Below are 20,787 nucleotides of genomic sequence, written 5' to 3'. Positions count from 1 at the left end.
GCAGGTGGGACTAGATTGGGTTGGGATATCTGGTCGGCATTGACGGGTTGGACTGAAGGGTCTGTTTCCATGCTGTACATCTCTATGACTCTGCACTCCCTGCCCGATCAGAACAGTTTAACTACAAAAGCTTTTACCATTGTTTGCTAGGTGATTTGTCATCTCCAGTGTTACTGTGAATGCTGCATTTTCCAAAGTAAATTCCAAGAACTGTTACATTTAGTATTTTTTTTACTGTTTAATTGCTCAACGTTTGAGTGTATTGCAATGGCAAAAAATGGTGCAGGGTATGATTAAAAGTGGTCATCTGAAAAACCATCTCGGAAACTGCTTTTTCTGCAAATAGATGTTAATTTTTTTCCGTTCCAGTTTATTCTAATTTGTGTATCTGCGACGTTTTTGTAATTGAGTTATAATGAAACTGAATTAAAGACATTAGGGATGGGTGGGTAGGAGAGAAACAAATCCTGTGTTTGGCAAAACTACATAAAATACCAAAAAATCTAACTCTCACAGATTAATAATATATAGTGACCAAATAACTAAAATTGCACTTGTTCCAGTAATAAATATTGAGTTTTTAATGTCTGTGATATCTAAGATATTTTACAGCACATCGCTGAAAGACAGAAACAACTTGAACTTGTACAATGCTTTTCAGGATATTGGACTTCTCAAATGCAATACATCTGTTGTATAAATGCATAGGCCAATTTGTAAATAGTGTGTCCCCTCAAATAGTTTTTAAAATGAAACTACCACATTGATTTGTATTGTTGGAGGAACTGGAAGTCTTAAATTGGACATGCTGCATACTTTTATATGCATCTGAAAGGGTAGAAGGGACTTCTTTAATATGCTGAAAATGTATTGCTGGAAAAGCGCAGCAGGTCAGGCAGCATCCAAGGAGCAGGAGAATCGACGTTTCAGGCATGTGCCCTTCTTCAGGAATGAGGAGAGTGTGCCAAGCAGGCTAAGATAAAAGGTAGGGAGGAGGGACTTGGGAGAGGGGTGTTGGAAGTGCGATCGGTGGAAGGAGGTTAAAGTGAGGGTGATAGGCTGGAGTGGGGGGTAGGGCGGAGAGGTCAGGAAGATGATTGCAGGTTAGGAAGGTGGTGCTGAGTTCAAGGGTTGGGACTGAGACAAGGTGGGGGGAGAGGAAATGAGGAAACTGAAGAAATCTGAGTTCATCCTTTGTGGTTGGAGGGTTCCTGGGCAGAAGATGAGGCGTTCTTCCCCAGCCGTCGTGTTGCTATGCTCTGGCGATGGAGGAGTCCAAGGACCTGCATGTCCTTGGTGGAGTGGGAGGGGGAGTTGAAGTGTTGAGCCACGGGGTGGTTGGGTGGTTGGTCCGGGTGTCCCAGAGGCGTTCTCTGAAACGTTCCACAAGTAGGCGGCCTGTCTCCCCAATATAGAGGAGGCCACATCGAGTGCAGCGGATGCAATAAATGATGTGTGTGGAGGTGCAGGTGAATTTGTGGCAGATATAGAAGGATCCCTTGGGGCCTTGGAGGGAAGTAAGGGAGGAGGTGTGGGCGCAAGTTTTGCATTTCTTGCGGTTGCAGGGGAAGGTACCGGGAATGGAGGTTGGGTTGGTGGGGGGTGTGGACCTGACGAGGGAGTCATGGAGGGAGTGGTCTTTTCGGAACGCTGATAGGGGAGGGGAGGGAAATATATCCCTGGTGGTGGGGTCCGTTTGGAGGTGGCGGAAATGACGACGGATGATATGTATACGGAGGTTGGTGGGGTGGTAGGTGAGGACCAGTGGGATTCTGTCTTGGTGGCGATTGGAGGGGCGGGGCTCAAGGGCGGAGGAGCGGGAAGTGGAGGAGATGCGGTGGAAGGCATCATCGATCACGTCTGGGAGGAAATTGCAGTCTTCAAAGAAGGAGGCCATCTGGATTGTTCGGTATTGGAACTGGTCCTCCTGGGATCAGATGCAGCGGAGACGAAGGAATTGGGAATATAGAATGGCATTTTTACAGGGGGCAGGGTGGGAGGAGGTGTAGTCTAGGTAGCTGTGGGAGTCTGTCGGTTTTTAGTAAATGTTCGTGTTGATTTGGTCATCCGAGATACAAATGGAGAGGTCTAGGAAGGAGAGGGAGGAGTCTGAGATGGTCCAGGTAAATTTGAGGTTGGGGTGAAAGGTGTTGGTAAAGTGGATGAACTGTTCAACCTCTTCATGGGAGCATGAGGCAGCACTGATACAGTCATCGATGTAGCGGAGGAAAAGGTGGGGGATGTGCCAGTGTAGCTGCGGAAGATGGATTGTTCCACGTATCCTACAGAGAGGCAGGCATAGCTGGGGCCCATGCGGGTGCCCATGGCTACTCCTTTGGTTTGGAGGAAGTGGGAGGATTGGAAAGAGAATTTGTTCAGAGCGAGGACCAGTTCAGTCAGTCAAAGGAGGGTGTCAGTGGAAGGGTACTGGTTGGTGCGGCGGGAAAGGAAGAGGCAGAGGGCTTTGAGCCCTTCGTGATGGGGGATAGAGGTGTTCAGGGACTGGATGTCCATGGTGAAGATAAGGCGTTGGGGACCACGGAAGCGAAAATCATGGAGATGGATGACGTGGTGATGTCCCGAACGTAGGTGGGGAGTTCTTGGACTAAGGGGGACAGGACCGTGTCAAGGTATGCAGAGATGAGTTCGGTGGGGCAGGAGCAGGCAGAGACATTGGGTCGGCCAGGTTTGTGGATTTTGGGCAGGAGGTAGAAATGGGTGGTGCGGGGTTGTGGGACTGAGGTTGGAGGCGGTGGATGGGAGATCCCCTGAGGTGATGAGATTATGGATGGTCTGGGAGATGATGGTTTGGTGGTGGGAGGTGGGGTCATGGTCAAGGGGGCAGTAGGAGGAGGTGTCTGCGAGCTGGCATTTAGCCTCAGCGGTGTAAAGGTTGGTGTGCCAAACTACTACTGCGCCTCCCTTGTCTGCCGGTTTGATAGTGAGGTTGGGGTTGGAGCGGAGGGAGTGGAGGCCTGCACGTTCCGTGGGTGAGAGGGGTGGAGAGGTTGAGGCGATTAATGTCGCGGCGGCAGTTGGCTATGAAGAGATCCAGGGCAGGTAAGAGGCCAGCACGGGGTGTCCAGGTGAATGGGGTGTGTTGGAGGCGGGAGAAGGGGCCGTCAGAGGGTGGGCGAGAATCCTGATTGAAGAAGTAGGCGCAGAGGTGAAGACGGCGGAAGAATTGTTCGATGTCTCGCCACGTGTTGAACTTGTTAATCCGAGAGCATGGGGGAATGAAGGTGAGGCTCTGCCGAGAACTGATCTTGCGTCCTCAGAGGGGTAGTTCTGGAGGGATGGTAAAAACATGGCAGGGCTAGGAGCTGGGTAGAGGAACTTCTTTAATATCCAAACATTAAGTGAAGTATTGAGGCAGCTTTCTTTCTTCAGTTATCAGCATAAATTGGGATTTTAATCTATGGTTCAGGAATTCCAATGCTTGGTGTCTTTGTCAAAGAAGACACAGCAGCTGAAGATCAAGAGAAGACATGGGAGTGGAGAGGGGAGATACAAGTGGCAGAAGTTCTGCAACAGTTTTAAGGGCAGTTAGAGCTAAAAAGTTATTGAAATATGAAATCATGAAGATATGTATTATTTTAGTTTGTTTGAATTGAGAAGAGTTGGTCTCATACAAGTATTTGCACTTGAATGATAGCAGCTACATGGATCTGAAAGCTGAGCTAGTTGAAATGAACTGGATACTGGTTATGAGATAGAAAAATAGAGAAACAGTGGCAGATATTTCATGGGATACTTCGGAATAAGTGTATTCTTACCATAAGGAAAAATTCAAAGTGGAGGACTCCCTGTTCGTGCTTAGTTAACGAAGCAAAGGAAAGCATCAATCTTGAGGATTAGCGGGTTGGATGATTGGTTAGAATATAAATAACGGGAGAGAACAACTAAAGGGTTAACCAGAAGAGCAAAATTTTAGCCTGGCAGGATGCGAGCTAGAAATGTGAAAATGGGCAGGAAACGTTGCTCCAGGTTAAAGAAAAAGAAACTACAGTGAGTGGTCCTCTAAAGACAATGAATAAGGAGTTAATATGAGATAAGGAAATAGTGAATGAAATGAACAAATTTTTCTTCCATTTTCACGATTGGGGATTCAAAAGGTTTGCCACTAACATTTATAAATCAGGAGGTGAAATGGGTAGAGGAACTTTGAAACTACCATCACCAGGGAAGTGGTAACGAGCAAACTGATGGAGCTGTGAGCTGAGAGGTCCTCAGGTTGTCATGGACATCCTTGCACCTTAAAAGAGATAGAAGATGCGTTGATAATTTTTTTTTAATTCACTAGATTCTGGAAAGGTTCCACCAGAATGGAAAGTGGCAAATATAAACCCTCTATTCAAGAAAGGAGACAGTTGGAAAACAGGAATCTAGGGTCACCTGGAGACCGACAAGGAGAACGTTTTACTGTCAACAGGTTGTGTGACTTTGGTATATTCTCCCAGTGGTGATTGAATAATTTTTAAGGTAGAGGTGGATTTTTGTTAGGTGAGGGAATCCAAGGTTGTCAGGAGTAGCTGGAAATGTGGAATTCAAAGCACAATCAGGTCAGCTCTTGTAGTAGAGTATTTACATAGCTAATCCAGTTAGGTTTCTGGTCAGTGATAATCTCCAGAATGATGGTGGGGGAATCTGAGGTGGTAATGCCATTGTATGTCAAAGGGAGATGGTTAGATTCTTGAACTGCAGATGGTTATTGGTTAGTACTTGCTGGCAGCAATGGTACTTGCCACTTAAACACCCAAATCTGAATGTTGTCCATATTTTACTGCACATGGCCACTGACTGACTGTTTCAGTATCTGAGAAGATGAGAATGGGACTGAATTCTTCACTTGAAGCATTGGAGCAGTGGAATTTAATGTAGTGATGAGAGAATGATATTAAGTGAGTGGAGTTCGGCATGGAACAAAACAGAAATGATGGGGAAACTCAGCAGGTCCAGCAGCAATTAACAACATTTCGGGTCCAGTGACCACTCTTCTTCACTGGACCCAAAACATTAACTCTGCTTTCTCTCCACAGTTGCTGCCAGACTTGCAAAGTTACTCCAGTAATTTCTGTTTTATTTCAGATTTCTAGTGTCTGCAATTTTTTTTTTGTTTGAGTTTTGGTGTAGAAGAGGATGGTGGAATTGGATTTTGAGATTAGCTGACATTTGCAGTGGTTGGAAAATAATTGCAACTTTGTGGCCTTTAGAGCTATGGAATGACTGAGTCTGGAAATGACAAAGGCTTTTTACGATTCCCCACAGTGTGGAAACTGGCCATTTGGCCCACCAAGTCCACACCGATTCTCCGAAGAGTATCCTACCCAGACCCATTTCCCTCTGATTAATTCACCTGACACTATGGGTGATTTACCATGACCAATCCACCTAACCTGCACATCGTTGGACTGTGGCAGGAAACCGGAACACCTGGAAGAAATCCACGCAGACACGAGGAGAATGTGCAAACTCACACACAGCCGCCCAAGGCGGGAATTGAATTCTGGTCCCTGGCACTGTGAAGCAGCAGTACTAACCACTGTGCCACTTTGACCAGAGATTCAGCAACTGATACACAAGCACTGAGGAGGAAATGGGTAATGAGGTGCCAGTTGATAGGTTTTATGGTGGTGACCAGATGCATTTGTAGACATCCCTTTATATCAGTTAGGACAACAGAATTATGAACAGTTTAGTTCAGCTTGAGTTGGTGATTCGATATACAGAATTTAAGGTGGTGGCTACCAAGCTGACTGGATATTAGAGAAGTAGTCTGACAACATTGAAGCATTGTTTGGATCTCGAGGATTGATGGGGATACGACTGAAATCTCGTCAGCATACATGCTGAAGCTTTCCACAGATCACCAAGGGCAGTATGTGGTTTTGGAAGTGAAGTGAGCCAGAAAAGAGACTGTCCAAGATATCTGGGGATGGAAAGAAAAGCCATTTATGCGCATGCTCTGTCTGCAGTCACCTAAGTCAAAGTGAAACCAAGTGAGGATAGTCTCATGAAACTGGACAACTGGTTCTGGACATGTGTTCCACTAACAAATATAAGTCTGTCTTTTAATCTATTCCCCAATGGGTAATTAGCAACTGGGAACTGAGATGGCATACTTGAGTGCCTCAATAAAAATGATGTGATCTTGATTCTTCAGGGTAAGTGCATTGCATGATGCCCACAATGTGGAGAATCAGGTCATGATAGAATTGATCCATGGTCTGTGTTGTCTTGAACTACTCTCAAATTCTACATATACTGCATATAGTCTAAATACAGAGCTCAATACAATAACTACAAACTAAACTTGTTGGATGCAGACTGCCTGATATCAAGATACGATTGTGTTAGTCTTGCTGATTGCATACAAATCAATTTGCACTTTAGTAATTACAATTCAAACTATTTAGTATTCATATTTCTAAAAGTTTAAGCCAAAATAGGATGTATGTAACATTGTGAGAAAGATTCATTGGTGCCTGCTAATCTCTTAATAGTAAACACCAAGTCCCTTCACAGACTGAAATGACTAGTGTATGAATAAGGCTGATATTTTGATTCATTCTTTAATCTCCGCACACCTGTTCTGCAGAATTACCTGTTCTTTTTTAAAAATTCAATTTCATGTCTCTTCACTTTGCCTTTGCTTTTCACATCATTTTTAAAAATTGTTGTATAAATGCTATAACTTATTTTAAGATCTCAACTTGAATCATGCAATAAATACAATGAGGCATGGTTTTGTAAACTTCTGTCAACACTCCTTTTGCATCCTTCAAATAGGGAGGAAAGCTGGGGTTGTGGTTGATTTTGCTTTGTAGCTCTGCTTCTCACTTCAGTGATTTATAACATGCCTCACATTGGAAATATGCTTGAAAGATTAGATACGTTTGGCTTAATGACTGGGCAAGATGTTATTTGTGTCATGTACTTGCACATTCCCATGAAGATCCGCTTATAAATATTTGCTAGCAACTCCAACACCTTTAAATCTACCAGTTGTTCCCATGGCAATTTAAAAATTCATCTTCTTATACATGGTTGGTAATGCCAACCCCACTGTGTGGCAAATCAAGAATAAAAATACAGCAGTTTTTTCTTAACATTAAGCAATATGAATTTACAGTTTATATTTTTGTTATCATTAGTGACTTAGTTAACCTTTTGAAAAGATTCAGTCTCCTGACAGACTATGGGCTGAATTTCCAGGGATCTCCCAAAAATGCATGTGGGGGTGATTTAACCCTGGAATTGAAGGGCAGACTGGAAATCCTGTTCACACTAACTAAAGCCAAATAACTATTTAAAAATTAATTTTCTTCTTGTAATTTTTTTTAAAGAAAGTGTCAGGCACATTACTCTTACATTGAAATGTTGACTGAAGGCCAGGAGCGTATTCATTGGGAAAAGGATCTGCAGAACAAAAGGGGGACTGGGCACTCAGGAGTAAGGGAGTGTCCTGAGCAGTGTAGACCTGTAAAGGAGAATGGACACTTTTGCAATTGGGCTCTGAACGGAATCTGTAATCACCTGCCATTGCTGGGCAGAAAAACAGAAGATAAGGCTGCCAAAGATAGGACATGTTATGCTCAAAACATTGAATCTCCTACTCCTTGGATGCTGCCTGACTGGCTGTGTTTTTCCAGCACCACACCAGAAGGAATGCTCCAGCTAGTAATGGGAAATGGCTGTCCGATTTTGAACCTTGATTAGCACAGCAATCTCTTGCAGGAAATCACCTGGCAATGACTCTTCCAGTGCCATGGGAGACTGTAACTTTCCAAGCACTGATATCTCTCGTGGCCTCATTGCCAAACACACTGGTTGTCGTGCCCAGCTAGTGGCCTGTAAAGTCGCTGTGCCATGAACATCCTCATTTCTGTCTCCTTCCAACATCAGTGCTGATCATTATGGTAACTTGCAAACAGCTGCAGATCTTCGTAGTTTGCTTGTCACTGTTGAAGGTTTTTGCTGGAGCTGGACAGCACGTCTGTTTAAGGTTTAACACTCTGACTGCACAACTGGTCCATGACCACAGTAAGACTTAACTGGCTACTGAAATAATTCCGTCCTCACTGATGTATTGCCTTCGTCTTCACTCTCAATCCTCAAAATGCACGAATGGCTGAGGAGACAAGGGAAGAGATAGCCAGTGACTTTTCTGTGAAAGCCTCTGCCAAAGACGCAGTCAATACAACCAATGTCACTGGCTCAGATGACCATTGAATGGGCCATTGGGCTTCTGAAGGTGCAATTCCACTGTTTGTGTACCAGTTGACTGGTGTCTGCTGTTTTGATGTCTCCATTCTGCATTATATGGCCCTCCAGAGAGGATCATCAGATAAAGCTTAAATCTAGACCTCCTAGCCCAGAGATATGAACATTACCACTGCATTACAAGAACTCTAAACCACACCGGCATGTGAACTTGTGTTGGATCAAGTGACAACTCGATACTTGAATGCAAGTCCATATGGTCTCATCTAATCGGGAGCCTTGCCACGAACGTGATACCTCAGCTGAAGCTGCTAGCCAATTGGCAGCTGAAAAGTGTAGCTGGAGGTCCAGGCTGTGCACCATAAAGAGCTGCGCCGGTGAATAGATTATTTTCTTTTGGTGGGAGGGATGGGGATGTGTGAAGGTGGGTCAAGGTGGTCAGAGGCACAGGCCAAACACTCTGCTCCAACTCTTACCTCCATTTCCTCTTGATTGGGACACATGGTGGTCTCTCAACAACCTTGAAGACAGCTTTCCCTGGTGCGAAAGCAGCCACTTTACTCACCTTCCTGTCAGGTGAGTAATGGGGCCAAAGGCAAGTTAAGGTTGGTTAAATGGCTGTTAAATAATCACTGAAGAACCTTAACTAAGAAGGGGGAGGTGATGGCCTAACGTACTATCACTGGACAATTAATCCAGAGACCCGTCTGGTTCCCGAATGCCTTTTAGGGAAGGAACTGCGCTCCTACCTGGTTTGGCTTACATGTGACTTGAGATTCACAGAAATGTGGTTTACCTCTTAACTGCCCTTGGGGAGTGTGTCTCTGTTCAGGGTCACCTCACGCAATTAGATTAGATTAGATTACTTAGTGTGGAAGCAGGCCCTTCGGCCCAACAAGTCCACACCGACACGCAACCTACCCATTCCCCTATATTTACCTCTTTACCTAATACTACGGGCAATTTAGCATGGCCAATTCACCTGACCTGCACATCTTTGGACTGTGGAAGGAAACCCTCGCTGACATGGGGAGAACATGCAAACTCCACACAGTCAGTCGCCTGAGTCGGGAATTAAACCCGGGTCTCAGGCGCTGTGAAGCAGCAGTGTTAACCATTATGCCACCGTGCCGGCCATAATTATTTGCCCTGCAGAGAAGGTAATATGCTCACTCTGCTTTTCTTCCTCTGTGCGATCAACAGTTGATGCTAACGGGTAATTAAGTGAGAGGAAGCTGTTTGAAGCCACACAAGTACATCATTAGTAGATAAGAAGGAAGTTTTCTGGAAGACTGACCTCCAATTAGATTTTTTACATCTTTAGCTCTCTTAATATTATTCATCTGAAGGGTGACCAGGAGTAGCCATGTCAAGGATGAATGTGAGGGAAGGAACCTAATAAGAAAGTCTTGAGCACCCTCCGAAATGAAGCAAGGGATCAGCTTGAAAGAAGTTATCCAAGCAAACGTACCAGTATATTGATCATGATAGACCATTTGCTAAAATAAGTTATAGCATGTAAGCAGCTTCCAGAAGATCAGTTTATTTCACAAACTGGACTGAAATATTTTCAGACTTCTCATTGTATTAATTTAATTTCTTACATTAGTGTTTCAGACTCTGAGCCACTGGGTGGTGATTTGTTTAAAAAGTTTCAACCCAAACACTACTTTGTTTAACATCTTTCCCCTTGCCTTGTAGTATGAACTTTTCCTTCAGTAGAATTGGTTTTTCAGGTTGTTCCCAATTTGCTTGTAGAGCCAAACCCTGTTTGGGAGTCGCTCACAAAGCTAATTTTTGAAGTTCAAAAGGTTTTCAGGGAAGTGTGTTGCTTTTTTTTGTGTCTTGGCTGCAGTGTTGAAACTGATGCATTGGATTTGTTGAGATAGAGAGGAATATTTTCATTTCATTAAAGATGCTGAAATCTTAGAATATTGTGGTTGTCTGCTTTGCTTGTGGATTGAGCCATGTTGCAAAACCAAAGACCTGGAGTTACCAAAGGGGAGTCTCGCAACATTTCTCCCTGTCATTTGGCAAAAAATGGGCAACAAGCAGTATTTGTGGTCGTGATCACTCTTCTTACTGTGTCAACATTAAATCTCTGGCAGTCAGTAACAATGGGAGCTGGAACTGAACACCCTGCATTGGACTGAATCTTGGCTGGATACATACAATCTCTGATACCTGAACATTGACCTGGTGCCATTGACAATCTAGAACGGTCTTCAAAATTCACCCTCTGGGTGCAACCTTCAGAATGTTCCCCCCCCCACCCAAGTGGGGCTAGAGTTTATTAGAAAACTACATTTGCGGCAAGGCTGCATAGATATGTTGCTTAGTTGACCTTTACAAAAAGCACAAGGTCAGAGTGTTCTGGCTGTCTTAAGATGTTTTAAAATTACATAAAATTCAGTTTTTAAACCCCAAGCAAGTCTATTGCATAGTACACTTGCCTAAAACTCCAAGATTTATTTAACCTTCAAGCAATAATGTTGAGTAGAGACTCCCATATTAATTTCTGAAGTTTTCTGGTTTTCCACTACCCTACCTTAACTTATTCACTATTTGTTTCATTGGTTGGAAAACCGTTGGAATGGGGAAGTAAAAAAGCCCAGGTGAAGTCTCTCTACGTGATTTCATGATGTCTTTGTAGTGGGTTTGAATTTTGGATTGTAAATTTTGTGTGCTGACTTGGATAATCTGGATTTGTGCCAGAAATTTCCTAAATAAATGCTTCGAGGAACAAGTTTGTCAAGTTAGGCCATCCTGGAGTCAATAATTTTAGAAGGGAAAGAAAAACCAACAGCAATTCTGCATAATGATGTACTCAACCGAGCCGTTTCATGTATTTTGCCTCCCATCTATTCTTTCCAAACTTGCTTTTAGACATGAATACTCGTGATGTATGTGCTTAAAAATACACAGTCCCCCATGGCTATAAATAACCAGTCTGCAGTAAATGCTTAGTGCTTTTATTTTTGCTTTTCACACCTCCAAAATGCTTCCTAAGCATTTGCACTTTTGTGTTTTCTTTCTCTAAGCTTTCTATTGAAATTGTAATCTTCACTTGTTCTGGGAAAGTTTGTTTTTTACCCAGATCATGTTCCCTTCCTTTTGATCACCATACTACATGGACATTTATTTTTTTAAATATAAAAAGGTGAAATGTGAAATACTTGTACATCCTTAAGGCCAGCGTGGGACACAAACAAAAAGGAAGAGTGATTGTTGGGGCATAGAGAAAAAATATGGTTTATTGCTGCTGATATAAGGCCAACTAGTCTGATAACTACACTAAAAATCAAACTAAATCTTCAAATTGTTAAGCCTTAAATGGGGGTAATTTTTTTTCCTTGTTTGCGTAACTGAACCAGAATATAGAACACATAACATAACATTAAAATAAAATTACTGCTGATTGTTTTATCCTTTCCTTGTCTCTTCACTCAACTCTTCCCTGATCTCTCAAAGCAAGTTAAACTTCTGTTTTCCAATTATTTTAATGCTGCTAGTGTGAAAATACATAATTGGTAAAATAAATTTGTTTATATTTTAAAACACTTCAATATTTCCATCCTTGAATAGGATTTCTGGATATTATTCTTAAATGTTTAGTTACTATTCTTCATACTTCAGTGATTTTTTTTTTATGTTTGCAATCAATGTTGTCTTCCTGTACGTTAGCACTACTATTGAGTGCAGTAAAATTCAAAACCTATAAAAGAACAACATGCCCTGCATCCCAACCCATAACTTCAGTTGTATCTGGGAGATAAAAATCACTATTTTTGACTCTGCCTCCGCCAGAGAGAATTTGTTGGAATGATTTGTAACCTGTGGAAAGAAAATTAAATAATCAAACGTAGTAGAACTTCATTTTGATTTATGAAAATTTGCCTTCAATTAAACATGAATATTCTCATCTTCACTCCAGTCTGGGGACCACCTGAAATTGTCAAGTTACACAACAGCTTACTGCTGATTTTCTAGACTTTAAAAAACCTGTGTAATACACGGAGTTCATAGGTGATAGGTCTGACCTATATGGTTTATCCAATTGAAGAGAATAGATTTCCTTTTCTGAAGACCGTTTGTCAATCAGATGAGTTTTGCAACAATTGATGAAGGTTTCCTGGCTACCATTGCTGAGACTAGTTTTTAATTCCATATCTCATTGATTGAATTCAAATTCCACCATTTGTCACAGTGGGGTTTCAACCTGGGCCTCTGAATTAACTGATCCAATGACCTTACCACCACATTGCAGTTTCCTTTATTACTGCAATCTCATTAAATACCTGAGGAAGAAAAGTTTTCGGACACTGTGGCAGTGTCCTTTCAATGCATAAATGGAATATCTTTTTTGATTGATCAGCTGAATAAGGCAAATAAGCCAACTTCAAACTTGTGATGCATAAATGGGTTCTAAGGTCCGCAGTGATGACCTACATTTATACAGTGCCCTTTTAGTTTAGTTGAAACATTGCCTGGGGCTTCAAAGGAGCATTATCAGACAACATTTGCCATGCAGCTTGAGATATTTAGACCAAGAGACTAAAGCCTTGAGCTCAGCACCAAGTTGTAATAAAGAAAGAGAGGTGGAGAGAATTCAGCAGTGGTGCCTAAGAAATCAACAATACCTAATAGGCCAGATTTGGCAGAGCACAAATTTCAGGGAGGGAGGAAAAAGAATGTGGATGGTTTTGAACATGCAGTAACGAAGTTATTTTGCAGTATGGTTGGGCCAGGAACTAACTTAGTGAGTGAAAATGTAATGGGTAGGACTTGGTGTTTATGCTAATTTGAGATGATAAAGGAATGGAAGCTCAGCTGAGGATCAACTAGAATGCCAAATTTGTGCTTCAATTTAAGACCGGAGAGGGAGGGTAGAGTTGGAGTCTAGGATAAAAGGTTTGTAGCAAAGCTACAGGTTGGAACATCTTTTACACTTCAGCTGACTGCTGGGATATACTGATTTCTTCTACTGTCTTGAATTTTGAACAAAGCTTTTCAAATGTCCTTCTTAGATGCTAGGTTTTCTGGTGTAAATATTTACCTGTTGAATGTTGACTGAGCACTGCTGTTAAAATGCCTTAATTATGAGCCTTGCAGAATTTGACTGACAGCCTAGTGAGCCATACCTCAATTGAATGCTTTTAATAGTACTGCATGTATAGTAAAAGTTGGTTGCCAGATGAACAAAAATGGGAAGGGTACCCACAGCTAAAATTAATTGAAAGCCACCAGATAAACACCAGAAAACTTGTTTCTTAAAAGAAATGGTAGTGGCTTTGGCTGACTGCCAATGAGAGGCCATATGTAATGTTATGTTGCACAGAGCATGCATGTTAGTATGGATTCTTAATGTTGGTACAGTCTTGTTAAGTAAATCCTAGTTGATTTTAAATATTTTTAGTATTGCTAAATGCATTAGATGTGAGATGTTTTAACTTTGATGTAGTGTAATTAGAATACCGGTACTTGTTAGGTATCAAATTGCTTATTCAGATGGAAGGGTTTCTGTTACATTTTCATAAAAAATGTATAATTTTTTCCGACTTAAATTAATAAACACAATTGGACATTGCCTCTGTGCTTTTTTTCTGTCTCAGTAGTGCAAATATCTGTAGTAACTTATACTACATTTTCTATTTGTAATCTTTCATCTTGCAAGACTAATGTCTGGAAAATTTAAGTGCATGTCTTGGAAGTATAGAGTACAATTGCCTGAATTTTATGCGACTTGCTTCTTTTTTTCAAAAAAAAGCTTGTCACTAATTTATCATCTCCTGAATACTGCACTATTCTGGCAGCCCTGTGACAAAGACTGTTGATCCTGTTGCATCCTTAACCATCTGGTGTTGGGATGAGAAGCCTAACAGAACTGGTATTTTTTTTGCACCCTAACAATTGCTGATCATCCCATTTTGAAACCAAGCCTGTTTCTCTTGCCTGCCATTTCAGTTGACACTTAGACGTGGTCCCTTTGCTTCTATGAAGCAGCCATTCACCAAAGACCTTCTTCATGTTGTACCACAGGATGGTCGAAATGACTTCTATTGCTGGGTGTGCCACCGGGAGGGCCAGGTTCTGTGCTGCGAGCTCTGTCCTCGTGTCTACCATGCAAAGTGTTTAAAACTGAACGCTGAACCGGAAGGGGACTGGTTCTGTCCAGAATGTGAGGTATGGTAAAAGATAGTTAAAACTACGGTGAGGGAAATGGGCATGAATTTGTTCAAATTCATTTTTTAAGAAAGTGGGATATTTAATATTGATTATATGTTTTAAATCTGGTTAAAAGACGCATGTAGCCACTACTCCTGGGGTAAGGTTCATCAATAACACAAACTGGTATTGATACAGGGAACTAACTGAGTTGCTAAGAATATGATTAGCATTCTGTAACCTTGGCAGAATATATGTGTATCATTAACCCTTTGAGCAATGAAGGTGGAATTTCTAATCAAAAAATTCTAAGTGATTTTTCCAAAGCTGCGGCTTTTGTAATTTTTAAATTCTCTAATTGTACTTTTCTAATCAGCTTTAGAAGCTGAACAATACATGATTCAAAGTTTTTCAAAGGGTTAATGCAATATCTTGGTGTTAAACCTGCTGGCTTTGGTGTTGTTTGGTATCCTTGCCATTCAGACCGGTGTGCAGTTACTGAAGAAAAGGAATGTCTGTCTGTTTGGAGATTAATATTGTGCTCCTTAGAAAGCTGCAGTTGACCAGTGTGATGTGTTATCCTGCTGAGATGGCTTTGCAGCTGATTTGAAGTTTGTGCCCCAAAAATTCAATATAATCTGATTTGGTTGTTTTTTTGTAAATTATTTTAAATCTGTTTGCTTCACAGAAAATCACAGTCGCCGAATGTATTGAGACTCAGAGTAAAGCTATGACCATGCTTACGATAGATCAGTTGTCTTATCTGCTGAAATATGCACTACAGAAGATGAAGCAGCCAGGAGTAAGTAAAAATAGCAACAATTGGAAATGCTTTTTTTTCCTTCTGACTTCCTCATGTGACATGCCACTGATATCAATTGAGCCTGGCTTTTTTGGCTGATGTTATTAATTGATAATAGGAAGAATGTTCATACTACAGTGAGCTGGGAAAACAATATATGGTAAAGTTAATTTATACAGTTAAATATAATTGGTTATATTTATTGGTAATCCCAGACCAAATGAGGCTGTTTTGGTTTTAATTGTATTTCTATTCATTGTCAAATACAAAAATGGAGTGGTTTGCAGAAGTCAAAAACTGCAGTAATTGCATGGTTTGAGAGTGTGGTACTGGCAAAGCACATCAAATGAGGCAGCATCCAAGGAGCAGGGGAATCAATGTTTCGGGCATAAGCCCTTCATTAGGAATGAGGCTAATTTCTGATGAAGGTCTTATGCCTGAAACATCGATTCTCCTGCTCCTCAGAATGCTGCCTGACTTGCTGTGCTTTTCCACCACCACACTCTTGACTCTGATCTCTAGTCCTTACTTTCTCCTAGTAACTACATGATAACCCTGCTTAATGAATTCTTGTAATGATAAAAAACGGAATTGATAATCATTCAAAGTGCAAGAGGCATTAATACTTGCCTCGCAGCAACAGTACTTGCATGAGGATTTAATACCTGGAAGTTCCACTATTTGTGATCTGTTTAATGGTTCCATCTTCAGCTGCCATTAGTGGCAGAAGTGATCCATTTATCTGGAGTGCAGTCTCCAAAAATCTTTGGAATGTCTCTCTGCCTTCTCATGCAAGATAATGCAACTAAAACTGTGAGAAATGTCTCATTTCCATAGACCAGTGACATTTTGTGTAATTATTTCCCTTTGTGTTATTTCTGTCTACCAGTTTTTTATATTTCTGAACCTTTTTCAATTCCTCTAATCAAGAGAATGGGTGCATGACCAACACCAGCCACTTATCAGTGGCACTATCGTTTGACCTTGTAAAGAGTCATTAAGTAATCCAACAGATGTGGGTGGCACAGTGGCACAGTGGTTAGCACTGCTGCCTCACAGCGCCTGAGACCCGAGTTCAATTCCCGACTCAGGCGACAGACTGTGTGGAGTTTGCATGTTCTCCCCGTGTCTGCGTGGGTTTCCTCCGGGTGCTCCGGTTTCCTCCCACAGTCCAAAGATGTGCGGGTCAGGTGAATTGGCCATGCTAAATTGCCCGTAGTGTTAGGTAAGGGGTAAATGTAGGGGTGTGGGTGGGTTGCACTTCGGCGGGTCGGTGTGGACTTGTTGGGCCGAAGGGCCTGTTTCCACACTGTAAATCTAATCTAAAAGAGATTCTCTATGGCTGATTTATTTGTATTTCTTGTCTTCCTCCTGACTCCTGATGGGAAATACTGCACCAGTTGTTTGTCACCACTTATCCCATGTGGCCCTTGGCATGCCAAATTTTATATATCTCTGCAGCATTGAGTTCAACACTGCATTGTTCCTGAAATCCTTTGTGAGGCCCTTTAATTCTGGTTAGGAAAACAGTGTATCGTTAAACATAATCATTTCTGGGATCTCTCATGACATGGCTAATCATGAGTTTTAATTGTGGAGCTGTTGTGTTGCAGTTTTTATCTGGACATGAAATCAAAATCTTACTTTTGAAAGTGATCTGTAACTTGTAAGTTGTAAATATTTAACCTAAACATTTAATTTGTCACCCCTCATTTCTCCATTAGTTTCATAAAGCACTGTTCTACCTTAACAGACTGAGCCCTTCCAGAAGCCAGTTTCATTAGAACAACATCCTGATTATGCTGAGTACATCTTTCATCCAATGGATATTTGCACGTTAGAAAAGGTAAATCCATTGTCTGAGATCTTTGTGCCTTGTGTCGCAGTTGGAGATCAGCTCTGTTCACCTGTATTGAATTTGCCTTTGCTCACTTTTCTTCCAAAACAAGCACAGTAATATTGTATTTTCAGCAAATTTACTTGTTTTTGTCTGCTGCCATCCAATGGCAGGTTTTGAATATGACAACGCTGTACTTGCACAGTGCAAAGTATTTGTGTTGCTGGTTAAAGCACAGCAGGTTAGGCAGCATCCAAGGAACAGGAAATTCGACGTTTCGGGCATAAGCCCTTCATCAGGAAGGCTTATGCCCGAAACGTCGAATTTCCTGTTCCTTGGATGCTGCCTGACCTGCTGTGCTTTAACCAGCAACACATTTTCAGCTCTGATCTCCAGCATCTGCAGACCTCATTTTTTTACCCAGTGCAAAGTATTTGCCTGGGGGTAGTTTGCTCAATAATCTATCAAGGCTCAGGTGTCCTGAAGTTGTGGTCCTTTATTTTCAGTGTTTTTGAGTTTTAATTTTCATATCAAAAATTAAAGCTTTTTGGTTCCATCTAGCTGTTCTGGTTACACTTGATAGGTAGTTTTGTTGAAACTTTTTAAAACTTTTCTCTGTCTCATTGTACACCATTATATAAAAACAAATGTAGAAATGTTAATTTGATCAAAAATATTTAAAAACAAATGAGGGTGGCATTGTGTCTCGGTGGTTAGCTCCCTGTCTCACTGCTCCAAGGATCCAGGCTTGATTCTCACCTTTGGGTGACTGTTTGTTTGTGTGGAGTTTGCATATTCTCCAGTGGGTTTCCTTCAGGTCCTCTGGTTTCCTCCCACAGGCCAAAGATGTGTAGGTTAGGTGGATTTGCCATGCTTAATTGCCCATAGTATCCAGAGCTGTGCGGCTAGGTGGATTAGCCATAGGGAATACGTAGTGTAGGGAGTTGGGTCTGGGTGGAACACTCTCTTCGGAGGGTCACTGTGGACTTGATGCACTGAGTGACCTGCTTCCATACTGTAGGGATTTTATGATTTAAGAAAACATGAAATTGTAAGTTCCATGCACAAAATAACAGGTATTTTGACAATCTGCTCTGTCAATGTTTGAACCATCTCTCTCCCTATTCTGAGCCATCTCCCACCCAACTCTCACTCTATATTTCCTTCTCTGGATTTAGGAGTTGTACTCTGGATTAGAAATTTCCTCGTGTCTCTGCTATTTAAGTATGGTGACAGAGAGAAACCAGGGAATTGCAGACCAGTTAGCCTGACATCTTTGGCGGGAAAATTGTTCGAGTCATAATCAAGGATAAACTAACTGATCACCTCAAAATTTTATTTAATCAGGGAAAGTCAGCATGGATTCATGAAGGGTAGGTGTTGCCTGACAAACCTCATCGAGTGTTTTGGAGGTAACGAAGATGGTGGACAGAGTAAGTTTGATAGATTATTGTTTGTGTGGACTTCGAGAAGGCTTTTGATAAAATCTCACACAACAGGCTGTTAGCTAAGGTGGAAACCCACCGAATTGAGGCAAATTTATGACTTGGATCGGAAATTGACCAGAAACAGCATTGGCGTATTAAGTAAGGTACTCATTGGCAGGGCCAGTGGCGTCCTGCAGGGATCTATGTTAGGATGTCGGTTATTCGTTAATGACTTGGATAATGACATAAAAAGTCAAATATCCAAATTTGCTGGTGACTGAGAATTGTAGACAGTGTTGAAGTTAGAGTAAATTTCTAACAGGATATTGATAGATTAAGTGAATGGGTAAAGCTGTGGCAGATGGATTTAAATATAAGCAAGTGTGAAGTCTTCCATTTTGGACCAAGATGCAGAAAATAGTCAAGAAGATTGGTGGAATTCTGGCCTTCGTATTTAAAGGACTGGAATTTAAGGATGCAAGTATTACAAAACCCTATTTAGACCCCACAGAGTACCATGAGCAGATCTGGGCACCACACCTTCGCAAGGATGTTTTGGCCCTAGAGGGAGTTCCACACAGGTTTACAAGGAAGGTAACTGGATTTCGTGACAGGGGTTATGTTGCGAGGAAAGACTACACAAATTTGACTTTTATTCTCTAGAATTTAGAAGGTTAAGAGTTGATCTAATTGAGGTCTTTCAGACATTAACAGGAAAAAAAACAAAGTAGATAACGATAAACTATTTCAATCAAGATCAAGATTGTCAAACCACGGAACATAGTCTAAGAATTAGAATCAGAGCATTCAGAAGAGATGTTAGAAAGCATTTCTACCTGCATAGAGTAATGGAGATTTGGAACACCCTTCCTCTGACAATACTATATCAATTATTAAATTTAAACCTGAAGCAGATTTTTATTAAGCAAGAGCATCAAGGGATATTGGTCTAAGACAGACATGTGGAGTTAGGAAACAGGTCAGCCATGATCTTATTGAATGGCTGAGCAGGTTTGAACGGCTGAATGGCCTAATCCTGTTCCTACATTCCTTCATCGTTCCTTCATTAAAAGCATCCATGCTGTGTGCCTCAGACACTCCATGTGGTCACAGGACCATCTTCTATCCTTTTTTGGGATAAAGATACTTCTCCTGAATTTCAATTTTGATTTATACAGATTGTTAGAGCAATACTTTCTGATTGCATTATCACAATTACTGCACTTTAAATCTATATTTTTGGTAATGAATGAAAAAAGAACACAAGGAACAGTAACAGATTGTACCTCATCCTTTTGGTAATATGGAGGACAGAAATTTGTAAATAATATGTTTGTAACACTAAAAGAAAACTTTATTCTGTCCCTCTGATTTCAAGGGATCTTTGCTATTGTTGTCCCAATATTTGTTGTTTCACATATATGTCCCAGTTTTATTCAGGAACAGTTTTTGGAATTTGTTCAACTGTTTTGTACTTAGGTGTGTTGCCAAATATCTATTCTAACTACCTATTAAATTCCTTGGGGAAATATATTTCTATTTTTCATTATTTTGCAATTTGTGAGATTTTCTTGGAACAAATCTTCTAGAAGTCGCAAGAACCCCTCTGTACTTTTGTATTTTTGATAGATTTATCCACCGTTCTGTGACCACTTTTAATAATTTGTAAATCTGTACTCCATGATACCTTTACTCCTCCATCCCACATGTAACAAAATATAAAGAAGTAAGGATTGTTTTGCTGATTCTTAAACTGTATAACCAAATATTTTCTGATTTGCTATATCTTAGTGATCTTAGCCAGTAAAGACTGAAAAGTTCCTGAGTGACTGAAATAGTTATTCCTCTAAAAATGAATCAAGGCTGTACTTTGTTTCATTATAGTTTTAAAATATTACTTTCCTAAGTAATATCTAAGCATTTTAGCCTTATATTAATTATATTTAATGGCACATATTCATCAACCTGTTACATTGTGCTTGATTGTATGTATGTGATGGCCTAAAACTGGTAGTTTTATGTAACTCCTACAACTCTTGTGACACAGTAGTCATCATATCCCTTCCTCTAACTTGGGAGGCCCAGGTTCATGTCTCACCTGCTCCAGAGGTGTATATTAATATTGTGAATAGATTGATTGATTAGAAAATAACTACTTTACCTGTAGGGCTGTTGTGGCAAAATGGTAGTGTCCTTACTTCTGTAGTAGAAGACCCTGGTCAAGTACCACTTCCTTCAGAGGCTGCTGCAACATGCGTGAACAGGTTGATTGAAAAGACTAGTTAAGATTCCAGCTCCAATGGTATATAACCATGGTGAAATAGCATCTGGAA

The 20,787-nt window shown here is 41.1% G+C and overlaps 1 protein-coding gene across 8 annotated transcripts in view; it reads left to right on the top strand.

The window, feature by feature from the left end:
- Nucleotides 1-20,787, top strand: part of zmynd8 (zinc finger, MYND-type containing 8) — a 170,478-nt gene that overhangs the window by 104,877 nt on the left and 44,814 nt on the right. For 5 of the 8 annotated variants that reach the window (XM_060836462.1, XM_060836464.1, XM_060836467.1 and 2 more), the window contains exons 4-6: nucleotides 14,188-14,406; nucleotides 15,077-15,190; nucleotides 16,944-17,036. In XM_060836462.1, coding sequence (XP_060692445.1) covers nucleotides 14,188-14,406; nucleotides 15,077-15,190; nucleotides 16,944-17,036 — 426 coding nt within the window. The remainder of the gene's footprint in view (nucleotides 1-14,187; nucleotides 14,407-15,076; nucleotides 15,191-16,943; nucleotides 17,037-20,787) is intronic. The other 3 variants (XM_060836466.1, XM_060836463.1, XM_060836465.1) reach the window with 2 other exon arrangements.

The sequence above is a fragment of the Hemiscyllium ocellatum genome, chromosome 15 (genome assembly GCF_020745735.1).
Source record: "Hemiscyllium ocellatum isolate sHemOce1 chromosome 15, sHemOce1.pat.X.cur, whole genome shotgun sequence".
NCBI classification, from domain to species: domain Eukaryota; kingdom Metazoa; phylum Chordata; class Chondrichthyes; order Orectolobiformes; family Hemiscylliidae; genus Hemiscyllium; species Hemiscyllium ocellatum.
The sequence above is the reverse complement of the archived record's forward strand: the minus strand, read 5'-3'. Positions and strand labels throughout refer to the sequence as shown.